Source organism: Equus przewalskii, chromosome 26 (assembly GCF_037783145.1).
Source record: "Equus przewalskii isolate Varuska chromosome 26, EquPr2, whole genome shotgun sequence".
Taxonomy (NCBI): Eukaryota; Metazoa; Chordata; class Mammalia; order Perissodactyla; family Equidae; genus Equus; species Equus przewalskii.
The window spans coordinates 29,792,405-29,818,212 of NC_091856.1; the positions used below are offsets into that span (position 1 = coordinate 29,792,405).

At 47.8% G+C, this 25,808-nt stretch overlaps 1 protein-coding gene across 10 annotated transcripts in view; it reads left to right on the forward strand.

The window, feature by feature from the left end:
* Positions 1-294: 294 nt before the first annotated feature.
* Positions 295-25,808, forward strand: part of MVB12B (multivesicular body subunit 12B) — a 188,956-nt gene continuing 163,442 nt past the window's right edge. For 2 of the 10 annotated variants that reach the window (XM_070596306.1, XM_070596304.1), the window contains exons 1-2: positions 4,550-4,795; positions 17,898-18,020. In XM_070596306.1, coding sequence (XP_070452407.1) covers positions 17,910-18,020 — 111 coding nt within the window. In that variant the 5' untranslated portion in view covers positions 4,550-4,795; positions 17,898-17,909. Of the gene's footprint in view, positions 657-4,549; positions 4,796-5,208; positions 5,371-5,532; positions 5,836-12,469; positions 12,695-15,494; positions 17,745-17,897; positions 18,021-25,808 lie in introns of those variants that run through there. The other 8 variants (XM_070596305.1, XM_070596302.1, XM_008511714.2 and 5 more) reach the window with 6 other exon arrangements.

Below are 25,808 nucleotides of genomic sequence, written 5' to 3' on the forward strand. Positions count from 1 at the left end.
CTTATCTCACTTAGCATAATGCCCTAGAGGTTCATCCATGTTGTCACAAATGGCAGGATTTCCTTCATTTTTGTGACTGAATAATATTCCGTTGTATACGTACCCCACATTTCTTTATTCACTCATCCACTGATAGCCACTTAGGTTATTTCTGGGTCTTGCCTATTGTCAATAATGCTGCAATGAACGTGAGAGTGCAGCCATCTCTTTGAGATCCTGTTTTCATTTCTTTCAGATGTACACCCAGAAGTAGGATTGCTGGATCAGATGGTAGTTCTATTTTTAATTTTTTGAGGAAGCTCCACACTGTTTTCCCAGGGAACAGTGATTTTTATTGGCCTGGCAATATGGCCAGCCTCAGGAGGTGACCGTGATTGACAAAGCCAATTTCGTAGGCTCTCTTGTAGTTAGGAGTGGCCATGTGACCCATTTCTGGCCCAGGGGATCTTAATAGGTCTGCTGGAGAGTTTTGGGGAAAGATTTTCCTCCCTACTCCCCTCCCTGCTGTGAAAGAGGAGGCCATGACATCTGAAGCGGGAGGAGCCATCCTGTGCCCATGGAGCAGCAAGCATGAACATAAACGACAACCATCTGAGGATGTCAGAGAAGGACATGTGTCCTTAACCTCTTCATTCTCACATAATCGGAGACTGAAGGTAGGTGATGCCTAGCCAGTAAAATAAATGCCTCTTGTTCAAGCTACTGTGGGTGAGTGTTCTGTTATTTGCATCCATATTCCTAAGATATGCTAAAATATATGTTTAGATATGCTAGAGCAGAAAATAGCCCCCCAGACATATCCCCCCACCCCGGATATAGCCACGACTAAACTGTTATCGTTTGGCATACATTTTTCCAAGTATTTTATGCATATCATATAAATAATCACAAATACATATAACATCAATGGGCTCATAGAATAAATGCATTCTGTTCTATTACCTGTGTTTTTTTATTTAACAAAATACCATGATATATTTCTACGTCACTACAGCTTTTTTAACAACTCAATCTTCTATTGCTAGACGTTTAGGATATAGCCAATATTTTCTCATTATAAGCAATACTGAAATAATTATTCTTGAACATGCATCTGTGTGCACTTGCCTGATTGTTTACTTTGGATAATTATTAAACATGGACAGAGGGTATGCACATATTAAATGTTGACACATCTATCTACTAAGCAAATGCTTATTGAGGGGCTAGTATGTGTGGCACATTTATGCTTGATGAACAGATACCTTGTGGAGCTTTTAGTCCGGTGGGGAGACTGACACTTGAACAGGTAAACAAATAGTAAATAGTTACAAATTGTGAGGAGTGATAAGCAGGAAATGAACTGATGCGGTATGAAAACAATAGGGACCTTCTCAGATGGATGACCAGCGAAGGCCTCCAAGGAGGTAGCATGTAAGCTGCCAGTTTAAGGATGAGAAGGGCCAGGCCCTGTAAAGATGGAGAGGAGGGGTGCTCTAGGTGAAATCCCTCAGGGAAGAAACAGCTTTGATATTTAAGAATCCAACAGGAAATCAGCTGCGGAGGGGCAGGCCAGGTCCAGACAACACGAGATCTTGTAGGTCATGCTGGGCCATTTGAATTTTATTTTATTTTATGGAAAATCATTTGGAGGGCTTTAAGCAAGAGAGCGATTTGTTGCATTTTATTATTATTACTTTTTAATGATCACTCTGGTTGCTATTTTCCATTGTTTGGTTGGAGGCAAAGCCAGGAGACCAGTAAGGAAGTTACTGAAGTGGTCTAGGCAAAATAATATGGCTTAGAGTGGGGGGTTAGGAATATACAAGTAGATCAGTGGATAAAAACATAGCATTTATAAACATGGAACTTAACAAATAATAAAAGTGTATATCCTTACACTAGTGGCCCACAATTTTATTTCCTGAAGTATTACATTATGTTAGAGCAATATATCATATTACATTATATTTTATATACATTGCATTGTATTTTATATTCATTATTATTAGTAATATTCTTATAATAATAATAAAATATTCAGTTTCAAAAATTTCCTGGATATTTCCCCATATTTATTTATCAAGATAAGTTTTAAAATAACTTTGTCATGTTCCATAGCACTCCACCGCTCAAATCATATTGGTTCTTTGATTTGGATTCCACTCAATTTATCAATTGAGTTGGGGGGATATGACATCTTTGCAATATTGAGACTTTCTGCCCAGGGATTTGTTAAATTTTTCCTTTGTGTCCTTCAGCAAGGTTTTATAGTTTTTTTCTATGGTCCTTGCCACTTCTTGTTAAGGTTATGCCTAGATATTTTATAGTATTCATTGCTAATGTGCATATAATCTCTCCTTTTTTTAAAATTTATACTTTCTAAGTGGAAATCACTAGTATTTAGTGTTGTATTTAGGGGATCCTATAAGTAATACCTCTCTCTTTCTTCTGAATTTGGAAGAAATCAAGGCATAGACACAGAAGAGAGAGATAGGAGATACAAATACTACCTTTATTGCTGATAAAGTTGGCTGGAAAATGTAGCTGTTGATCTGTAGCCAAGTAGGCTTGCCATATTTCCCCCTGAATTGCATAGACTTACCTCTCTAGTAGCAGGCAGTGCTGGACAATAGTATCTCTCTGCCCCAGAAACAGGTCCACTTACCATGTGGCGGAGAGCATAGGAAAGTCACTCATTCTCCCCTAGGATGGAGAGAGGCCGTGAGTGTTATTCTAACAGAACTCCCTCTGTATAGAAAAGAAGGCTTCTCCCTTAACATTTAAGAAAGTCATTGATTTTGGTGTTTAGCTTATAAGTAGCCATTTTACCACTAACTAGTCTCTAAGATTTTTAGTTGATTCTCTTCAATTTTTATTTTTAGGGATGCACTTAAATCATGAACAAATAATGACAATTTCGTCTCTTCCTTTGCAATATTTGTATTTCTTATATACTTTTCTTATCTTATTGCATTGGCTTTAGTTTGTAGCCATTATAGCAGGCATCTTTGTTTTGTTTCTGACTGAAAGGAGAATACCTTTAGTGTTCCACCATTAAATATGCTCGTTGATGGCTTCTGATGAGTAAACTTTGTCATGTTAAGAAGTTGACATTTTCTTTCCAATTTACTGAGGTTTTTAAAAATTTGTAAGTAATTGGTGTTGAAGTTTACCAAATACTTTTTTTTTTAAAGATTTTATTTTTTTCCTTTTTCTCCCCAAAGCCCCCCGCCGTTACATAGTTGTATATTCTTCGTTGTGGGTCCACCTAGCTGTGGCATGTGGGATGCTGCCTCAGCGTGATCTGATGAGCAGTGCCATGTCCGCGCCCAGGATCCGAACCAACGAAACACTGGGCCGCCTGCAGCGGAGCGCACGAACTTAACCACTAGGCCACGGGGCCAGCCCCTACCAAATACTTTTAAAGCGTGTATCCTGTTGATAATATCCTGTGATTTATTTTTCTTTAACAATGCAATGAATTTACACACTCCCTAAGGTTGAATTATCCTTGCGCTCTTGGGATGAATCTTGCTTAATCATAGTGGATTTGGATGTGTTTTACATCAAGTTGGATTCAAATTGCTAAAATTTTATTTAGTAGTTTTACAACTACTATATACTTAAGTGGGTTGGTCTATAGCATTGATTTACATATTAGAGATTAATTGATGAACTTTGAAAAAGTGATCCTGGCTCAGATGAGTTTGGGAAATGTCAAGTTAATTAGGCTTCCTTACTCCTGGACTTCACAGTGACCCTAATATACTAATACTTCCTGTAATTCTCCAAAAGGTAGACTATAAATGGCTATTTCTCAGTTATTTGATTGCAGAACCTCTTTTTCAAAGAACACATGTTAAATTCTCCAGGGACTAGTGTTCTATGCTGATCTGTAGGTCTCCTCTGGTGTTATCTCTGTTGGATTTTGGTATCAGAGTCACGCTAAACTTGGGAGATGAAAAGGAAAACTTTTGCCTTTTTTTTTTTTCTGAGTAACTGTTTAAATAACATAGGGATTATCTGTCCCTTAATGATTTGACAGAACTTGCCTGTAAAGCCATCTGAACCAGTGGCATTTCTGAGTGATAGAGATGCTTGGAACGCACACCCTTGCTGTGGCTTCGCCCCAGGACCTTTTCCCCAACGGCCAATTCTTCTTGGCATTCTTTTCTTCAGGATCAAACAGCTATTTTGCAAAAGCCTAGAATGTGTGAAAATCAAACATCCTTTCAAACAGCATGCTGGCCTCTGCCTGGAGGTGCCTCACTGGGGCTGTGTAGGACACGTGTGGTTAAGGGTGCAGTCTGCTCATGCCTTTCCTACCAGCTACTCCAGCTGAGGGTCGAGCTTTGGACCCCACCTCTCAACCAGCTCCATTTTATCCTTTGGCTTGTGCCTTTCCCCAAGGACTGTAGGACAGCACTTCTGCTTAAACCTCTCCCTCAAGATGCTTCCCTGAGGCATGCCCCATCACCCTGGCTCTAGGCCTCTGTGGGTAGATCATTTGCCTAGCATAAGGGGAGGCGGAGAATTGCTAGGAGATTGGGGTCAGTTTGAGAGGCCTGGGATTAGCAGTGGAGTCTGGGGCCTGGCTAAGCTTGTATCGGGTCAGCGGGGGCGGTGGGGTCTCCTGAGGTGGCCTGGGTGTTTCTGCAAGAGGCCAACATTCGTGTGTGTGTGTGTGTGTGTGTGTGTGTGTGTGTGTGTGTGTGAGATGGTTATCCAAGGCTCCTAGAGGCCTGGGGGCTTCCAGAGATGTGAGCTGTGCCGAAGGACTGGTTTGGGATACAGTGAGGCCCAGGAGAGCTGAGTGAGCTGCGGGTCCCTGGCAGAGACCAACCTGGGGGAGGGGACAACTGGTGCCCCTGGCTCCAGAGGCGTGGGGCTCCCGGGGAGCTCCGAGGCCGGGCTGGGGGCCGCCCGCGGGCTCGCGGAGGCCGGGTCAGCGGCGCCAGGGCCCTGCCCGGGGGACCCGGCTGGGCCGCGGGGGAGGCCGGCGGGGAGGCCGGCGGGGAGGCGGGGGCCGGCCGGGCCGGCGGCGCGGGCTCGGGACGCCAGGGCGCCCGCTCCCTCCTCCCGCCCGAGCCAGCCCCGGGCGCCGGGCGCCTCCCCAGGAGCCAGCGCCAGAGCCGGGAGGCCCGGAGCCGGCCCGCCGCCGCGGCCGCGCAGGGACCGCCGCCGCCGCTGTCGCCGCCGCCGCGCCAGGCCGCGCCCCGCCCCTGCCGCCGCCCCGCGCTCCCGGGGAGGCTCGCGCTCGAGCTGCGGCGCCCGCCCCGCCGCCTGGGCCCCGGGCCCGGCCCCTCCCGCGCCGCCCGGGCGATGAGAAGCTGCTTCTGCGTGAGACGGAGCCGGGACCCGCCGCCGCCGCCGCCCCAGCGGGGAACAGTTAAGTGAGGCCGGCGGGCCGGGCGCCGCGGAGGCTCGGCCCTGCTGCCCCGGCTGCGGGCTGGCGCGGGCCCCGGGCCGAGGGGCGGGCGGGCGGGCGGGCGGAGCCGGGCGCGCCGCGGCCTGCGGGCTCGGTGCCCGGCCCGCCGCAGGGACAGGCCCGGCGGCCTCGGCCCAGCCCTGGCGTGGCCTTGCGGCGGGCGGGAGCTCCGGGACCGAGTGCCAGCAGCGCCCCCAGGGCCGGGGCGGACGAGGGCCCCGAGAGCCGCCTCCGTCGGAGCGAGAGGTGCGGCCGCCGCGGCCACCTGCACATACGGGGAACAGTTATTTGACTCCCCCGGCCTGGGGTCCAGCTCGCTGTGGTCACATGGGTGCAGACGAGCGTGCACCTGAACCTCGGGCATCATCTGGGGTGCGGCCTCCGCTGTGACCTGGGGACAGACAGCAGAGACACCTGTCTGCAAGGTGAGGTGCCCCACCTGGGCACCCAAGACCCAGAGTCCCCATCCTGGAAGGATGTTGGGTGTGTTAAGGAGCACCCCAAGGGACCCAGCACAAGTGAGGCTCAGGGGCAGGGGCTAGGACAAGAGCCATGGCTCAGGGCCAGGGGATGTCAGATCCTCAGAGACAGACCCCTGAGCATCTTTGTCCTCGTTGTTACCAACGCATAACTCTTCCTAAATTATCAGCCTTTCTCACCCTTAAGGATGTGACCCTTCTGTTCCTGCCGCTCAGCAGCCTCTTCAGCAGGGCACAGAGGAAGGGCACAGGAGGGCAAAATGGCTGTTGCCCCTTCTCTGCTCCCCACCCCCACCCAGGAGCCAGTGCCCCCTCAGATGTCTGCCTGGAAAGCAGACAGCAGGCCAGCGCCTCATGGGGGCCTTTGTGTCTGGTGGTTCCTCCTTAGTATAATCTCATTGTCCATTTCTCGACAGCTGGCCGGATCTCATCTGGTTTTAACAGGGCTAGAAAATCTTATCAGCTGCACCAGAAAAGCCTTAGAAAAGTTAGGAAATAAGCTCTGTGGAAGCCTAGACCCACTGAAAAACTCAGTGTACTCAGGTTAGTTACAGAAGACGGGCGACACCTTTCTTGCTCACGGGAAATTGTTTGGGGACTTGGAGATAATGTGCCATGCTCAGGATATTTAAATGGGACCTCTGAGAGATGGAGCCTTTGCTGGGACCTAGCTACCAAGACCCGTGCGTAGCAGTTGACATGGCAGTTCCTGGTTCATTTGAGCCTGGAATCATCTTCTGGAGTCCGCATTTGTCACTCCTTCCTTCTGGCTTTTAGGCCACGTTCCTGATGTATGCCTCCCTTTGGCTGGTGGGCTTTCCCCACCTCTGGCTGGAATAGTGCGCCGAGGTGCCAGGGCTTGAGAATTAGACCTCAGCGTCAGCCTTGGCTTTCCTACTTACTGTGTGTTCTTGGGCCAATGAATGAACTTTTCTGAGCCTCGGTTCCCTCATCTGTAGAGTGAAGCTAGTGCTAGCATCTACTGCATAGGATTATGATGAGAAGTCAATGAAATACAAGAGAAGTGCTTAGCTCTGTGCCTGCCGCAGGGCAAGTGGTCAGTAAAAGTTAGTGGCTATTATTAAGGGCTTGTTAACTGATTAATCAGAAGGGTAGCTGCTGCTTTTTTTTTTTTTTTAGAGTGCCTTTCTGTTTGTGGTTAATATTTAGCTCTTCTCAGGGCAACTGGGAAGGGATGGTGGAGTAGAGAGAACACTGGGCTTGGGGCCTAGATTTGAATCTCAGTCTACCCCTTGGAACCCAGGTGACCCTAGGCAAGTCACAGAACCTGTTGGAACCTTCCTGAATCCCCATTTCCTTATTTGTAAAAGTGGCTTAACAATAAAACCTGCCCAGCTCGTGTGAGCTCGTGTGTGTGAACGTGCGTGGCACTGCAAAAGGTGAGGGTTCTCACTAAATTTAAGTGGGATACAGTGGCAGATCCTGGTTTTGTGCCTCCGTGGTTTAGACAATTGGTGTGTGTGGCAGGGGCTGTAAGAAAAAGAATACAAAAATATCTTGTGGTTTTTTTTTTTTTTTTTGCAAAACCTCAGGACCATGTGAACACATTGCTGGCTCCCCTCTCAGGGCCTTGGAACGGCTTGGGGGAGGTCCAAGCTTAATCTCCATGAGTTTCATGGCAGATCTGCTTCTGGGGGCCTGCTTCAGAATCCCGGTGGCCTAGGCCCTCTGCCTGAGCAGGTTGGAAGCGCTCCATCCTTCATGCTCAAAGAGTGACATCCTTGCCACACTAGAAAGTAATGATGGTGTTGGAGTCAAACATGGGAAATGTGAAAGGTGCTATTATGATGGTGAAGATAACAAATGACTACGTGGCTGGATGTGGTGGGCTGAGAACTCTGTATTTAGGTGGCTGCGGTTGAGTGAGCAAAGTGTCCTTTGCTGGTTGGGTTGTGGGAGGGGAGGCCTGGGTTCGTTGAATGAGCTGCCGCTCCCCAGGCTGTTCTCACTCTCTCTGAGGCCCTCCCTGGCCAACCTTTCACTGGCCCCACAGGCTCTCCTTGGCCTTCCGCTCGCTGGGCTGCCCCTGGGAATTGTGGTTTCCCTGAGTTGTCTGCACTGTTTGCAGTGAGGCCTCAGATCTCCTCTCCCCAGCTGCCCGGGAGGCAGAACCACTGCGGCGTGTGCTTGACATTACCTCCCTTGTTGGGGACATCCTGTGGGCATGGGTTTGGTTTACTTGACACGCTTCTGGCGTGATGCAGAGCTTGTCCAGGCTGAAATGTGAGAGGCCCGTGGGCCTGGAGCCCTGGGCTTGCACACTCAGCTCTGTAGCTCACACTCCCCTGAGGACCGGAGGGCCATCTTGTTGGGCCTGTGGCTAGCATCAACATGAGATTGTCCTACACGCACATATACACACACAGGCTTTTTTTTTTTTTAAACAGATACTGATCAGCAAAGCAAAATGTTCAAAAGAATATTCGTCGGTCCTTTAGAAGAGAAAAACAAACAAATTCTTAAGGAGCTAAGTAACCCTAGGATGTTTATGAAAATGCAGATTCCAGGGCCTCAAACTCCGACCTTGGATCAGACTGTCTGGGGAAGAAGACCCAGGATCTACATGTTTAGCAGGAGTCTTGGGTTGTACTCAACTTGAGAACCACAATGGCAGACGCTTTTTTTTTACATTGTAAAATACACATAACATAAAATTTACCATCCTAAATAATCATTTTTAAGTGTATAGATTGGTGATGTTAAGTGCATTCATATTGTTGTGCAGCTAATCTCTGGGACTTTTTCATCTTGCAAAACTGCAACTGTGTTCATTAGACAGCTCCCATTCCCCCTCCCCCAGCCTCTGGCAACCACCGTTCTTTTTTCTGTTTCTGCGAATTTGACCACTCCAGGTACGTCATATAAGTGGAATCGTATCTTTTTTGTCTTTTTGTGACTGGCTTATTTCACTTAGCCTAATGTCTTCAAGGTCCGTCCACATTGTAGCATGTGTCAGACCTTGCTTCCTTTTTAAGGCTGAATAATACCCCATTGTATGTATCGACCACATTTTGCTTTAGCCATTCTTCTGTCTTCAGACACTTGGGTTGCTTCCACCTTTTGGCTGTTACAAATAACACTGCTATGCACATGAATGTACGGATATCTCTTTGAGACCCCGTTTTCAGTTCTTTCGGGTCTATACCCAGAAGTGGAATTGCCAGGTCATATGGCAATTCTATTTTTAATTTTTTGAGGAATCACCATACCGTTTTCCATAGCAGCTGCATTTCCATTTCCACCAACCGTGGACCAGGCTTCCATTTTTTCCACATTCTCACTAACACTAATTTTCTGGGTTTGTTTTTTTTTTCGGTAGTAGCCATCCTAATGGGTATGAGGTGATATCTCACCGTGGTTTTGGTTTGCATTTCCCTGATGATTAGTGATGTTGAGCATCTTTTCATATGCTTCTTGACCAGTGGTTTATCGTCTTTGGAGAAATGTTTATTCAAGTCCTTTGCCTGTTTTTTCATCCAGTTATTTATTTTTTTATTGTTGAGTTTGATTTATTTATAGATTTGTATTTTAAGCCCTTATCAGATGCATGATTTGCAAACATTTTCTCCCATGCCGTAGACTGCCTTTTTTACTCTGTTGATTGTGTCTTTTGATGCAAGTTCTACATGTTCTTTATACACATTATAACCCTGTAGAGACAATAGTATCTATTATTCCAACATTATGGGCATGGAAATTTAGGCCCAGTTTAGTTAACTTGCCTGGGGTCACACAGCTGGAAGTTACTGTCAGAGCTGGGATTCAAGCTCGGCTCCCTCTGACCCCAAAGCTTGCACCCCTTCCATTCCTCTGCTTTGCCTTCCATTCCCCATGCTAAGGTACTAGCATAAGGGGGCCCCGTGGGGGTGTGCAGGAAGTGGCGTTGGTTTGAGAGGCGCTCAGTTGCAGGAGACGAAATATGAGCAGAAGACTTGGGAATCTCTTCTTTCGGACCACTGGGGTGTTCCTTCCTGGAGATCTGCTTTGTTGCTGAGACCCCAGAAATAGCAGAGGAGTGCAGACAGGTTTTTAACTGTCTCGTTTGTTTGTTTGTCTAAGCATTTCGTAAGCCCGTTTCTGAGACCATCTGCTTTCTCGCCGTTCCTCCAGCCGTCCGTGTGTGTTCATACCCCTGTGTCTTTGGTGGTGCCATGTCCTCTGCCTGCAATACCCTCCCCACTCTGCTCCCTCCATCATCAGGGAGGCCAGCTCAAGTGGCAATCTCCCTGACTCACCAGGCAGAAGGAAGTGTCCCCTCACTTGCAGTGCCTTTCTTTTGGGATATCTCCTCCAGCCTGCAGGCTCCATGGGTGGTGGCCGTGTCTTATTCGTCCCCGTATCACCCAGCACAGTGGCACTTCCCCTGGGTTGTGTGTTATCAGTCTCAGCCCCAGCCCAGACCCAGGAAATCGGAACCCCGGGTTGGAATGGGCAGCTGTGGTTTTTAACAGCTCCTCAGGGGCGTCGGCTGTGCAGCCAGCCTGGGGACCCATGGACCCCGCCAGGCCCTCAGTCAACCTGCTTGGACTGAGTCAGACTCGCTTCAGAAACTGCTGGGAGAGCTGCAGCCCCCCCACCCCCCACACTTCCTCTGCAGATGGCTCATGCCTGGAGTGGTGGTGTTTGTCCTGCGTGGGGCATGAGTGATCCCAGTGTGGGGCTCTCACTGGAGGGGGCCTGGTAGGTGCACTGTCACCATTGCCTCTGCTGCTTTATATGCCCTCCTTAAACCAATGAAACACAGGAAATTTTGAGAGGATGGAAAGAACTTCATTCGTTCGTCCTTCCTTTCTTCCTTCCTTCCTTCCTTCCTTCCTTCCACCCTTCCATCCATCTACCCATAGTCCATTTATTGAGTACCTACTGTGAGCTAGGCACTGAGGTGGACATAACACCTTTGAAGAACTTATTTTCTGCTAGGGACAGTGTGTTATAACCTGAGAGGCAAGGCTGCATGCACGTGTGTGTGCACGCGTGCATATATGCAAATGTATGTGCTGAGACCATGTCTTTGGATGTTAGAATTCTAGTGACAGCACCTGTTGGCTGGGCAATTGAGGAAGGTTTGGGTAGAATGGGAAATGTGACCTAGGTGTTGAATAGTGGGGAGGGTGTCGTAGGAGAGGAACTGGGTGCTCTCGGCTGACGTGTGATGGGGAGGGAGAGCCTAGAGGACTCCTTCGAGGCTGTTCTCCATGGATGATTACCTTCAGGTTCATTCCATTCATTCAGTCACTCATTCGTCAAACTCCCAGTGAGTACCTACTATCTTGTACTCAAAGTTCAGACTAGGGACCAGCTGCTTCACCCTCTCCTGGAGCTTGTTAGAAATGCAGCTTCTTAGAAATGCAGCTTCTTGGTCCCCATCCTAGACCTACTGAATCAGTGTTGCTGGGCTCAAGAATCTCTGTTTTAAAATTCTCCAGGTGACTCCTGTGGTAGACTTGGAGAACTCCGCTCCAGAATGTAGGATTCTCCATCTTCATCACTGCATACGCTCCCTCAATGCTTAGCACAAAGGCTCTCTATAAATGTTTGTGGACTGACTGTTGCGTGCCAGATCCTGTTAGGTGCTGGGAATGTGGGAGGATGGCAAGGTCTGCTGGGTTTGAGGTATTATTAGGACGCGCCAGTGACAATAGCTAGCAGGACACTAGATACACACTTCTGAGTCTCAGGAGAAAAGTCTTTGGAGGTACTTCGGAAATTGTCAGCCGACAGGTGCAATGCTTAGGTGACCAAATGTATGAAAAGAAACTCTCAGGATCTGTTGAAAGTCAGGGAGGGGAGTGACGGTAATGGGGCCTGCCTGGCTGACCTGAGGCCAGGTGTTCTAGTGATCCTGGCCTGGCAGCGCATTTGCCCAGTGTTGAGGAGACATGTGGACATTTTTATTCTGCAGACGCTGTGGCCATCAGGTCAAGGGCGTGACTCATCTTATGTCCCTGCACTTCAAGAGGCTGTTGCTCCTGGAGCCTCCTGGGGGGGTTTCATTTGTAGGCCTCTGCCTTCTGTTGGGATCTTCCTTCTTCCTGCTCTCCGGGGGGACAATATGGCCCCAAGACCTGACGGGAATGGGCAGGGATGACGCTCATTTGCGGTGACCGTGGGCAAGTCTGGATGGGACTCGTGTGCAGGAGAACGCCCCTCCCCCGGCACCAGCTTCCCTGCTTTTGCAGTCGGGCCTGTTAAGGGCAGGGCTTGGGCCCCAGCAGTGCTGCAGAACTTGATCCCGGCTTTATTTTTGGAGAGCGAATTCCGGGATCTAGCCCTGCACTGTACAGGCTGCAACCTGACCCCAGGCCTGCCTCACGTGGTTGATGGAAAAGGTTTGGTCATCAAATGGTTAATATAAATCGAAGCGTAGGTCAGATTGACTGGATGCGTTTATACACCAGATTCTTCTTGTAGAAGTAACAGACCTTTACTGGGGAAAAGGAAATGCTCACCATTGTTAGTTCCCTAGCTGGAAAATTCTTTGTGATCTAGGAGAGCTTAGAAAAATATTTGCTTTAGCTCCCCACTGTCTTAGCAGCCTTCCCGGCAGCCTGTGGCCTGCGGCCACCTGACCGGACTCAACAGCATTTGTCCGAGTGAGTTGACTTCTGACTGGTCACCAGGTAAACTGACTAGACCAAAGATCAGGAGGCGCTAGGATGCTGTCCTGAGGTTCCACAGGGGACAGAGCTTGTGCGCTGTCTCCCACGGGTGGCCTTGAGAGCCGGCTGGCCGCTCTCCTGGGTGCTGCATGGACCCTGGCCTTAGCTCGCAGCCTCCGGAGGAGGTAGGTCTCTGCACCTTGCTGCTTGGAAGTGGCCCGGTTTGTGTGTTTGTGTGTCGTGGTGTGCCTTGCTGAAGCCTGGCCAGGGGCTCCCTCCTGTGGGGACGGGCAGTGTCCTGTCCCCTGCTTGAGATTTGTCAGCAGAAAGGTGCTGGTAATCATGGGGCAACCGAGCAGGGCATGGATTCGTGCAGATCTCCACTGCCACTGGGAGGCGGGCAGAGAACTGCCCCGGACTGCCACCGCAGCATCTTTTACTGGGGGACAGCCCGTTCTCAGGGGTGGCCCTGCTCTGGTGCCGTTTCCCGGGGCGAGTGAAATATTTACCCACTTGCTTCCCCAGCCCTGCAAGCTGGTAGATGTGGCCAGACAGTCATTGCCTTTTGTGCCCTTGACTTTGGATTTCAAACAAGCTGATTGCCAGTTCATCCTTCTGTGGGGACTTAATCAACCCACTGGTTTTGTCATTTCAATTACAGTAGCCCAATTTAAATCCCCACTCCCCCCTTGAAATTACTCTCCTCGCAAGTTGTGTGCAAGTCTCGCCTTCAGCCCTGGTGGGTGGCGCTGGCCCTGCTTCTGAGCCGGGCATTCCTGCCCCGGCAGGGGAGGTGGAGTCTGGGATCCCACTACACCTCCTTTGAAGGGAGTGTCCCCTGCCCCCTGCAGTGGTTGCCCCCCAAAAGCACTTTAAACTGCTCAGCCCACACCCCAGCCAGCTGCTGGAAGGGCCTCCGTGGAGAGAGGTCTGTTAGCTGGGTTTTGATTTCGGTGCAGGAGTTGATAAAACGAGGTAAACCCCAGGCTCAGAGGGCCGGGAAATTAAACAGAGATGATATCAAAGTTCCCCTGAGTTTTCAGCTGTGATACAGTAGCTTAGTTTTCTCCCAGACTGGGGCCGGGAGGCACGCCTTTGATTCTGAAACAATGTTCAGCATCAGTTAAGCCCAGCACTGCTGACTTTTAGGGATTAAGCTCGCTGTTGTAGTAATTCTTTGATCAGCTACCAGGGAGCAGTGTGCTGTCTGTACAAAGGGGCTTTCTAGTTCAAGTTCATGTCTCCGTGAACCTGGGATGACAGCGTTGGTGAGGTGCTGGAGTGCTGGGAGCTGGGCCCCCCTACCCTGCCCCCCAGGCACTGTTTGCAGCATTGCAGGCGGAAGTGGGAAGCGGGCTTTCTCCCACCCAGAGGTGTTTGCCTGGTGCATAGTATGTATTGCGCATGGCATGGAAAAAAACCCTCCTGGTGTGGACAACGCACCTCGCCCTAGCTGACTTCAGCTAGCCCCAGTATGTCCATGCAGCACACACACTCTCACTCATGCTCACACACGCTGTCCCGCCTTGCCGAGAAATCCTCTCAGGGGCAGACAGAGGGACAGCTGCCGGGAGTGTGGCTCTGCAGTCCCCAGCCTTGGAAATGATCTGGCAGAGGCTGCACACTCCGGGTAGAGATGGGGATGGGGATTGGGACCAGATGACCTGCAAGGTTGAATTAGGAGGACTAGCTCAAGGTCAGTGTTGCCACTGCACTGCCTCCACCCCAGGAGCAGACGTGACTCCCAGCCTCCACCACCTCCTTCCTTACCTGGGCGTTTACTGAGAACGGACAGAGTTTCAGGCTGGCTCAATCCTCTAATTCTGAGAGATCGCAACATCTGTTATCTTGTCATCTAAAGTACTGGGTCAACTTTTGGCTTCCCTGTAGAGACCCTCCTTCGGGCTATAGCTGGGATGGTAGAAGTTTCCCCAAATTGCCCCCCTCCTCCTCCCGGTGACTTGCAGTTGGTAATGGAGCCCCTGTGTGCTGTCGGTGGCGCTTGCACCGAGCTATACATCAACCGTTCCCTCCCGTGCAGTGATCGGATCTCCCTCATTAGGCCTAAATTTACCTCCGTCCTACACAAACATGGCCTTAGCTCATTTTTATTGTTGTAAATTATTTATGAGGAAAATGTTGAATCTTGAAACTGAGGTGTGAGGGAAATTAATCCCACGTTACTTTTATCTTTCTGTACTTTTTCCCCCTTGCTTCGCTTATTGGGCCATGGCTAGAGAAAGAAGAGCTCTGACATTTTAAAATATAATTAGTGTCGAAGCCACTTTCTCGATCGGGCATCCAATGGGGTGTTGGTCTCTCTCTGCACGGTGTCGTGGAAAGCAGACCGGACTGGAGAGGGAGGCTGGAGGTCTTGTTCGGCTCTGCCGTCTGCCAGCTGCATGATGTCTGAGAACTCCGGGCAAAATGTGTTTTCTCCTGCAAAATGGGGATAATAGGACCCAGCCACCTCCCAGGTTTGGTGTGAGCATCAGTGGAGACGGAGCCTGAGGAGCTCTTTGAGAATTGCAAAGCGCTGTACGAACGCCCCGGAGGTGTGTTAGTGTGTTTTGCGTACAGTTAGGATTTTGAGATAGAGGAGGATGCTGGCTGAGGAGCTGCGGGGGATGAAACCCAGAGTTGTTACAAGCAGGCCTTGGTGTTTTCTGTTTTAGTCTTGCCTTGCCTCTTGCCAGACAGGTTGATGTTGGTCTTCCACACCCTGCTCTCACCCTCCCCTCCCCGGGCAGATTTGCTCTGCAGGCCCACATTAATGGCCTCTTCTCCCCCTCACAGAGGCCTGGCCTGTGACCCTGGGCGCCTGAGTACCCGGTGGTGCCATCCCTTCTGGCTCGAGGCTCCATGCAGCCCGGGAAACGTGGAGTGCTAGTTAATAAATGGCCTTTTGTTAGGAAGGTCAATTGAAGTGACGGTCGAGACGCTGTTAAAAGTAATTTGCAGTCAGAAAATATGTAATTCAGGGCAAGCTGCTTTGAGTGATTGCCTCTGCCATGGATATCTTGGGCGTTTCTCATTAAAAGCTTCCTTTGCTGGTGGTGGTGCTTCCTCCACCGCAGAGCCGGCCCAGGCCCCTGCGCAGCGAGGAGTCATTTGTCTGTATTTCACAAAGGCTGCCTGGATCCCCAGGGTACTGCAGCTGGGGGGGAAGGCAAGAAGAAGGCGTGCATCCGAGATGCTCCGTGCCCGTTGCTCTGCTCCGCGCATCCTCCCATCCTGCAGGCTGGGCTGTGACCATGCACGCAGGGGCACAGGCCGCAGGCTCCTTTGTCTGCCTCAGCAGGAGGCAGCCTGCAGCCATCTTGGAACCTGCTGCAGGGCTGTCTCTCTGGTGCATTCTGGGAGCAGCGCCGTTTCTTTAAGAGCAAATTTACCCCACTGCACTGGATAGCGTGCTTCAGAGCAAAAGAGAGCCGTTGTCATCAGTTCCTCGTGGAGGATACGGTGACCCGAGACATGAATCCATCAAGAAATAAAATATTTCTTGTTTATTCCCATGCTTGCCTCCTCTCCCTCTCTTAGATAGTAGAGGCAGTACTATCTTAATAAAAAAAAAACCTTACCTCGCATGTTCTTTATTAAATTCACAGCGTGATATTTTAGCACTGGCAGAATTCGTGCATTCTGTTAATGAGTTGTTAATTGCAAAGCGTTTTGGTAACCAACAGCAGGTATCGCTATTTTGCAAACTGCAGCAGTGTTGTTTTCATGTTACCAATAATATGGGATTCTCCAGCGTGAAGATACTTTTTGGTCCGTTTTTGTTTTGGATTAGGCTGGTGCACATATTTATTGCTAAACATTCTTTCTTGGGGGCCTACCTGTGTATTTATTCAATAAGTATTTATTTAATGCCTACTGTGGGCAGGAAGCGTGAAGCACTGTGCTTTATGCAGATAAACCTGCCTGGCAAATGAAATTTGAAAACAGAAGTTGATGCAGTGGTCTGGCCTGGTACCCTACCCCCTGCCCTGGGCTTCTAGAACCTTATTTTCAGTATAATCAAGTAAAGCGTAACTTAGTTTGGCTTTTGTGTTAAACAGAAGCTAAGCCTGCGGCTGCTGCCAGGCACTTCCCAGCCTGGATTGAGGACTTGGCTCCCTTGCATTGATGAGTCTGTTTCCGGAGCCTTCTGTAGGTTCCGAGGATGCTGATTACGGGGGTAACTTGCACACAGCATTCTGATGGTTCCTGTTTAGGAGGCTGCAGTCATTTTTAATAGCCTCTGCCTTTTCTGATTCTGGGCTGAGAATTAAGAATGCTCTTCCTGCCTGCTTAGTTAGGCAGGGTGTTTGGTTTGCTTTAGAAGTGGGAACCAGCCTTGAGAAATCTGGCAGATCTGCAGCCAGTGGAATTTAATTGCTGCAGAAGGAGGTGGAATTTAACTTGCTCTTTTTCACTGCTTGTCCTTTTAAAAGTACTAAAAGTCATTTACATAAGGTGTTACCTTTTTCATTTGCTTTCTGGTGCACTGCCACTCGAGCTGCGGGGACCCGGTGCTCTCCATATTCTGCTTGTCTCCTCTGGTCACATCAAGAGGCAGTCAACAGCAGAATAATAATTCCAGTTCCCCTCCCTTTCTCTCCAAGTGCCCAGCAAGAATTATGGTCATTGTTAGTGTTGAGCTTTGAGTAAGTGCCCATATGACCTGCGGGATTAAACACAACAAAGGGATCTGCCAGTCCTCTGCCCGCCAGGCTAATCTGCTTTTGCGGAGTGCCTACTGTGCGCCAGGGGCCTCTCCGGGGCCTCCGTTTATGCGACTGCTATTTCTCAGTGCAGCTCTGCAAGTCAGTATCATGACCTCTTCTTGCTCAAAGTCATGGATCCTGGACTACACACCCTTCTTTTGCCTCCGTGCCCAGAACACTTTTGTGTTTTCGAAGCTCTGCCTAATGAGTAGTCCACCCTTGGTTGTAACAGAGGCTGTGGATTTGGAAGTCTGCTCTTCCATAAGGGGATATTGTAAGAGAGAGATGAAAAGTGTCGTTAGACGCCGTGTCTGATTTATCCTCAGTGAAGCTACTGGTGTGTGTTAAGAAGTCAGGCAGCAGGACAGGAGAGTCGAGAATGGTTTGCTTTTGGGTTTGAGTCAAAATCACCTCCTCCAAGCCGGGGCAAGCCCTCATTCACTACGTTAGCTCAGTGTTTCAAAGCTAACTTGCGAAGAGCAGGGGCCAGAGATGATCCGAGTTCTTGACCTGAGGAAAGAGTCAGGTAAGGCCGGGGCTCCCTTAGCCAGTTCAGGTATGCGGACTTAGCTCAGGATGTTTGCCCCAGGATTCTGGTTCTATCTGTTTGAAACTTTATGTTATTCACTTTAAACCCTCAGTTTGAATTTTGTGCTTTCTTCTTCCTTTTCGGAACCAGGACCAATCCACCATGCCTGAAGTCAAGGACCTTTCAGAATCCTTGCCAGAGACGTCGATGGATCCCATCACGGGAGTGGGGGTGGTGGCTTCTCGGAACCGAGCCCCGACGGGCTACGATGTAGTAAGTCAAGATTCACTGACTCAACAAATGCTTACCTCCTGTGTTCAAGACTCTCTGAGCCTTGTCTGTAAGATGTGCTTCTTCCCTCCGGGAGCTTAAAAAGGGAGGGAAAGTATCACCGATGGGAAGGTGTGGGGAGTGTCCTGGTTTGGGAGTCAGAAGACCTGACCCCATCTGGGCTGCTTCCTGGCCTTGGCCGTGGCCGAGTCACTTGACCTCTGTGATGCCCATTTTCACCTTCTGTAAAATTAAGTTGGATCAGTTGATTTCCAAAGGCACTTCTAGTTGTGATGTTTCATGAAAAGGATCCAAGAGTCTGAAAGACCCTCGGTGGTTGTCACAGACTGTCCTACACGTATAAATGTCATAAAGGTATTGCCATACGTTTGTATAGCTCTTTACAGTTCACAGAGCGGTCTCCAGCCCGTGGACTCATTTCGCTCTCACAGGCCCCTGGAAGGCTGAGAGGGCAAGTAGCTTTATCTCCACTCAGCTGATTAGCAGCCCCCGAGCTCCGAGAAGGCCAGTGCCGGGTTCCCAGTCCTTGGGAGTGGTGAATCAGGGCCAGAGCCCTCCCAAGTTCAGTTCTCTGACCGGACGCACCCCACAGTGTAGCACAGAACTCGCCGTGCTTTTCAGCAGACTTCCGTGGCGGGGTTCAACAGTGCTGATGGCTGGGATGGGTTATTGTGTTGTTTGAATAGATAAATTCCTATTTGGGTGGAGCTTAAAGAGTGCACGGTAACATCAGGAGGGTTTAGTTAACAGAGGCTGCGTCCTGTATTCCAAGATTCTAACGTGGTCTGATTTTCCTTTCCTCATTTTGTTTATTGTTTTACTCTTTTTCATGGAAAATGCGTACCAAGAATACATAAGAATTAAAGAACATGCGTCTCATTAATAGCATTGAAAGCCTGCCACAGTGATTAGATTGGTGTATCTGATGTCGCAGGCGTGGAAGGGATGCAGTGCCTGGTCCAGAAGCAGCCCTAGGGCAGGGTTTCTTCACCTTGGCACTATTGACATTTTGGGCCAGATAATCAGATAATTTTGTGTTGTGGGGTTATCCTGCGCATGGTAGGATATTCAACCGCATCCCTGGCCTCCATCTACTAGATGCCAGTAGCACCAACCCTCCAGTTGTGACAACCAAAAATGTGTGCAGACATTGCCGGATGTCCGCAGGCAGAGGGGGTGGGCGGGCAAAGTCAGCCCCCATTGAGAACGCCGCCGTAAAGGCAGCTGCATGTCGGGTCAGCCCGCGCTGGGTCCTGGCTGAGGGAAGAGAAGCCGGTTAAAATGCTCCACATCACTTCCCCAACTGTTTGAACATTTATAAACATTTTAAAAGTGAAAGAACGAGGGGATCTTTTTTGACAAAGATTTGAGTCTTACCTGCTGCCTGACTTCAAAGCCCTGTTTGAATGTATAACTTGCCATAAAACAGAATCATTAGATATGGCTCTGTGCCATAAAACTCTTGGGGAAGCTAGTAAAAATGTTCCTGATTTGAGAAGCCAAAGTGTCTTTTGATGAATTAGATATGAAGCAGCTAGCCATGAATCAGGGCAGGGACTCAGTGCTGCCGTCCCTGGAGGACCGGCTCAGGGTTGCTCTCCCCGGAGGGCTCGCGTGGGGGCTCACACCCGCCCATGGGCCTCCCCGTCTTCTTGCTGTTCTCTTCGGCCGGTCTGCGTCTTTAACGTTCTGCTGGTACCTTGGGGGTCATCTTGGATGCGTGGCTAGTGGGCGGCACGTGGCCTCTGCTAGTCTGGTTTTCTGAAAGTCTTGGTGAGTGTGACAGGAGCAGAATCTATCCCTATCATTTTCTCCTAACATCTAGCTCAGGGCAGAAGAGCGCGGTGTCAAATGAGTAAAATTAATAAGCACATTTCATGATTATACCGTCCCGTGCATTACAGTGAAAGGTGAGCAGGGCAAGAGGCTCCAGGGGTCAGCCTGGCAATTACCCAGCCTCGGCACGCCGAGATGGAGAGTGTCCGAGCTCCCTCTCCTAGCCCTTTCAGGGAGAGAGGTGGGGGTCCTCTCTTTGTTCTGGCCGCTGGACTGTTCTCAGATAAGCGTCCGGTTCCCCAGAGGTCTGACCCCGAGTTCAAGGGGAACAGAGGGAGGCCAGGGGGAGGAGAGGCGCTCCCCACTCCTTGTATCCGGAGTTTCGTATGAAGTCAGCATCCAAACCGAGATGTAAGGCCTTTTATGGTGGCTGCAGAGATGCTGAGACAGAACTGCAGTGGCCGAGGAAGCCCTGCTGAGGACTGTGGGGAGCCCTTGCTCCGCCTGTCACATCTGTGGTAGGATGAATCCTTCCTGGGAGGAGAATACGTTAAGTACTGTGACCACGCAGCCCCGAGAGTTAGGGACCAGATGGACTGCCGACCCTGGGTAGCACAGCCGCTTTCAAATGAGCACAGTCCTGTTGCTGCTTGAAGTAAAAGATGCCAAATGTATGTTTCTAAAAATTTAATCTCACAACTTCTCCCCAGGTCAGGGGAAGCTTCTCAGGCTAGGGGGCTGGGGATTATTTGTTGAACTGCCCAATTTATCCTCCCTGTTTTTTCAGTCCTCTCTGAAGTAGCCTCGCCTTTCTGTTCTGCAGCCAGACTCTCAGATCTTAGAGTGACTGGTGCTCGTCTCTGCTGTCAGAGGGCAGGTGGGTGGGTCTCGTGTGTCCTTGTGACGCCACGGTACCTGGTGTAATGACTCTGTGTTCCAGATGTGGCGTTTGCCGAAGGTAGTACGTGCTGTCTTATCATATGTGGATGGTCAGTTTTCAACGAATTGTAATTCCATAGAAGCACTTCGTGCTAAAGCTCCTCTGCACAGAGTTAACTTTTGATTTCCAAGTTACCCTGGGATGGTGCAGAGTCTAGGACCGTCAAGTTGGACGCTTCTCATCACCAGTGTTGGGTGTATTTCTGTGTATTTCCAGTGAAATACATCCTACCTTTTACCTACATTATTTTGCCTTTCTAAATGAGTGTTTACAACTCAGAAGCTAAAGCCACAGCACCGTATTTATGAGATGACTCATTCCTTCCAAAAAGGAAATGTCTTCCTTTGATAATATACTTTTTGGTAATATACTTTCACATGATTACACAGTGTTTTTTGCAAAAACAAATAAAACAAGAAGCCAACAATACAGAGAAAGAATAATCAAACACTCCAGAGTATTTTAATCTTAAATTATTTATTCATCCAACCTTTTTTTGAGTACCTACTATGTGCCAGCTAGGAGCGGGGGATATGGTGGTGAGCAAAAGCATGCACTGTTCCTGCCTTCATGAACCTTACAGTCTAGGGGGGGAGAGAGACAATTAAATGATTACACGAATAAGTGGAAAATAAAATTGCGGTAGATGCTTTGAAGGGAAGTCCTGACAGACTGTTTTATCTTTCAGATCTAGCTTTCCAGATCTATCCATTTCTCTTGCTAAATCCCAGATTATGACAGCATGAAGCCCCTCCGGCTCACTCTAGAGATGGCTTCCTTTCTTCCGTCCCCCGGGACCTGCCAGGTGTTGGTCCTCCAGCTTCTCTGGGCCTTTCCCAGGGCACTGCCCCATGAGTGCTTAGGGTTCTTCAGCTCTGGCTTTCTCCCCTGCCACCACACTGTCACTTTTGTGTTGATGACGTCTGTGAGGTCGCCCTTGGTGGAGTCCAGCTCCCTGGCCAACCTGGCAGCGGCTACTCCCCCCTTTCTGGCCTGAGTGGGGATGGACACTGCTTTCCCCTCTACTCCCTTCTTCTGTGGCCTTCTGTGGTTTCCCATGGAACAGCTGAGACCAGAGTTACTTTAATGAGACCTTTCTGGAGCTTTGAGGATAATGGGAACGAGAGCATACAACTCAGAGCATCTTGACGCCTGCTGCTGAGGCCCAGGTCCTTCCTCCACCCCGCCTGCCCAGCCTCGCCTTTGGCTGCCTTCATTCCACCAAACCCCGGCAGCGGGTGGAGCTGCTGTACCTGGCGTCCCGGCCATCTTGAGTCCAGGTCTCAGAGACATCAGGAGATATTTTTCTTTTTCCTCACTCCAAGGTAAGACTCCTCCATTCCCTTCCTGAGAAACCCCGTCCTACACACAGGAGTCTTTCTGACACAGTGACCCTGAAGTGACAGCTTATCCTATAGTTCCATGACTGTTTCCAGACGTCCAGGTGGGGCATTTTCCAGCTTTTGTGGGCCTCAATCCTCTGGAGGACCCCATCCCTCCAGTTCCTGCTGCAGCAGGTCTGGGATGGACCTGAGAATTTGCATTTCTGACCAGTTCCCAGGTGATGTTGACGCTGCTGGTCCAGGGGCCACACTTTGAGAACTCCTGGTCTAGGTTAAATCGTCTTAGATAATCTCTGCGTGTGGCCACATGTCTGTCTAGGGAGGGCGCTGCCAGCTTTCCTTGTTGTTTTCCAGCCTCTCCTGACTTAGAGTTCAGAAAGCCTTTGAGAATGTGTGTGTATGTTTGTGGGTTTTTTAAAAACCATATTTTACATACACATACAAATAGGATGAAAAAAATAATATATTGAGGGCGTAACTCTATATCAATCCATAAAGATATATCTCATCCTTTAAATAATGCATAATATTTTATTATCTGGTTACACCAAAATTTGGCTAATGATCTCATATTGAAGGACATTTTGTTTCCTTTTTTTTTTTTTTTTGCTGAGGAATATTTGCCCTGAGCTAATACCTGTGTCAGTTTTCCTCTATTTTTTTTAATTTTAATTTTAATTTTTTCCGGATGTACATCATATTTCAAATTCTGGATACATTACATCATGTTCACCACCCGAACACTAATTATAGTGCATCCCCTCACATGTGAGCCTAATCACCCCTTTTGCCCTCCCCTTCCCCCCTTCCCCAATGGTAACCACCAGTCCAATCTCCAATGCTATGTGTTTTGTTTTTTTTTTTGTCATTTTTATCTTCTACTTATGAGTGAGATCATATGGTATTTGACTTTCTCCCTCTGACTTTTTTCACTCAGCATAATACCCTCAAGGTCCATCCACGTTGTCACAAATGTCCGGATTTCGTCATTTCTTATGGCTGAGTAGTAGTCCATTGTGTATAAATACCACATCTTCTTTATCCATTCATCCCTTGATGGGCACCTAGGTTGCTTCCAAGTCTTGTGTATAATGCTGCAATGAACATAGGGGTGCAAGTATCCTTATGCCTTCGTGTTTTCAAGTTCTTTGGATAAATACCCAGCAGTGGAATAGCTGGATCATATGGTAGATCTATCCTTAATTTTCTGAGGATACTCCAAACTGCTTTCCATAGTGGCTGCACCAGTTTGCACTGCCACCAGCAGTGAACAAGGGTTCCCTTCTCTCCACATCCTCTCCAACACTTGTTGTTTCCTGTCTTGTTAATTATAGCCATGCTGACCCGAGTGAGGTGATACCTCATTGTAGTTTTGATTTGCATTTCCCTGATAGCTAATGATGTTGAGCATCTTTTCATATGCTCGTTGGCCATCTGTATTTCTTCTTTGGAGAAATCTCTGTTCAGATCTTTTGCCCATTTCCTAATTGGATTGTTGGTTTTTTTGTTGTTGAGCTGTATGAGTTCTTTGTATATTTTAGATATTAACCCCTTATCTGATATGTGGTTTGCAAATATCTTTTCCCAATTGTTAGGTTGTCTTTTCGTTTTGTTGATGGTTTCCTTTGCTGTGCAGAAACTTTTTAGTTTGATGTAGTCCCATTTGTTCATTTTTTCTTTTGTTTCCCTTGCCCGGTCAGACATGGGACTTGAAAATATGCTGCTCAGACCAATGTCATAGAGCGTACTGCCTATGTTTTCTTCTAGAAGTCTCATGGTTTCGGGTCTTACATTCAAGTCTTTAATCCATTTTGAGTTGATTTTTGTGCATGGTGTAAGGGAATGGTCTACTTTCATTCTTTTGCATGTGGCTGTCCAGTTTTCCCAACACCATTTATTGAAGAGACTCTCCTTTCTCCATCGTATGCTCTTGGCTCCCTTGTCGAATATTAGCTGTCCATAAACGTGTGGGTTTACTTCTGGGCTCTCAATTTTGTTCCATTGATCTGTGTGTCTGTTTTTGTGCCAGTACCATGCTGTTTTGGTTACTATGGCTTTGTAGTATAATTTGAAATCGGGGAGTGTGATACCTCCAGCTTTGTTCTTTTTTCTCAGGAATCCTTTGGCTATTTGGGGTCTTTTGTTGTTCTATATAAATTTTAGGATTCTTTGTTCTATTTCTGTAAAAAATGTTGTTGGAACTTTAATAGGGATTGCATTGAATCTATAGATTCCTTTAGGAAGTATGGACATTTTAATAATGTTAATTCTTCCAGTCCAAGAGCACAGAATATCTTTCCATTTCTTTGTGTCTTCTTCGATTTCTTTCAACAATGTTTTATAGTTTTCGGTGTACAGATCTTTCACCTCTTTCGTTAAGTTTATTCCTAGGTATTTTATTCTTTTTGTTGCAATTGTAAATGGGGTTGTATTCTTAATTTCTCTTTCTGCTACTTCGTTGTTAGTGTATAGAAACGCAACGGATTTTTGTACATTGATTTTGTATCCTGCAACTTGACTGTATTCCTTTATTATTTCTAAAAGTTTTTTAGTGGACTCTTTAGGGTTTTCTAGATATAAAATCATGTCATCTGCAAAGAGTGGCAGTTTCACTTCTTCTTTTCCAGTGTGGATCCCTTTTATTTCTTTTTCTTGCCTGATTGCTCTGGCTAGGACTTCCAATACTATGTTAAATAAGAGTGGTGACAGTGGGCATCCTTGCCTGGTTCCTGTTCTTAGAGGGATAGCTTTCAGTTTTTCTCCATTGAGAATGATATTTGCTGTGGGTTTGTCATATATGGCCTTTATTATGTTGAGGTATTTTCCTTCTATACCCAATTTATTTAGAGTTTTTATCATAAATGGATGTTGTATCTTGTCAAATGCTTTCTCTGCATCTATTGAGATGATCATGTGATTTTTATTCTTCATTTTGTTAATGTGGTGTATCATGTTGATAGATTTGCGGATGTTGAACCATCCGTGCATCCCCGGATTGAAACCCACTTGATCATGATGTATGATCTTTTTAACGTATTGTTGTATTCGATTTGCTAGTATTTTGTTGAGGATTTTTGCATTGATGTTCATCAGTGATAATGGCCTGTAATTTTCTTTTTTTGTGTTGTCCTTGTCTGGTTTTGGTATCAGGATAATGTTGGCTTCGTAGAATGAGTTAGGAAGCCTCCCCTCCTCTTCAATTTTTTGGAAGATTTTGACAAGAATAGGTATTAAGTCTTCTTTGAATGTTTGGTAGAATTCACCAGGGAAGCCATCTGGTCCTGGACTTTTATTTTTTGGGAGGTTTTTAATTGCTGTTTTGATCTCCTTACTGGTGATCGGTCTATTCAAATTTTCTACATCTTCTTGGTCCAGTTTTGGAAGGTTGTATGTTTCTAAGAATTTATCCATTTCTTCTAGATTATCCAATTTGTTGGCATATAGCTTTTCATAGTATTCTCTTATTATCTTTTGTATTTCTGAGGTGTCCGTTGTAATCTCTCTTCTTTCGTTTCTGATTTTATTTATTTGAGCCTTCTCTCTTTTTTTCTTGGTGAGTTTAGCTAAGGGTTTGTCAATTTTGTTTATCTTTTCGAAGAACCAGCTCTTGGTTTCATTAATTTTTTCTATTTTTTTTAGTCTCTATTTCGTTAATTTCTGCTCTGATTTTTTTTATTTCTTTCCTTCTGCTGATTTTGGGCTTTGTTTGTT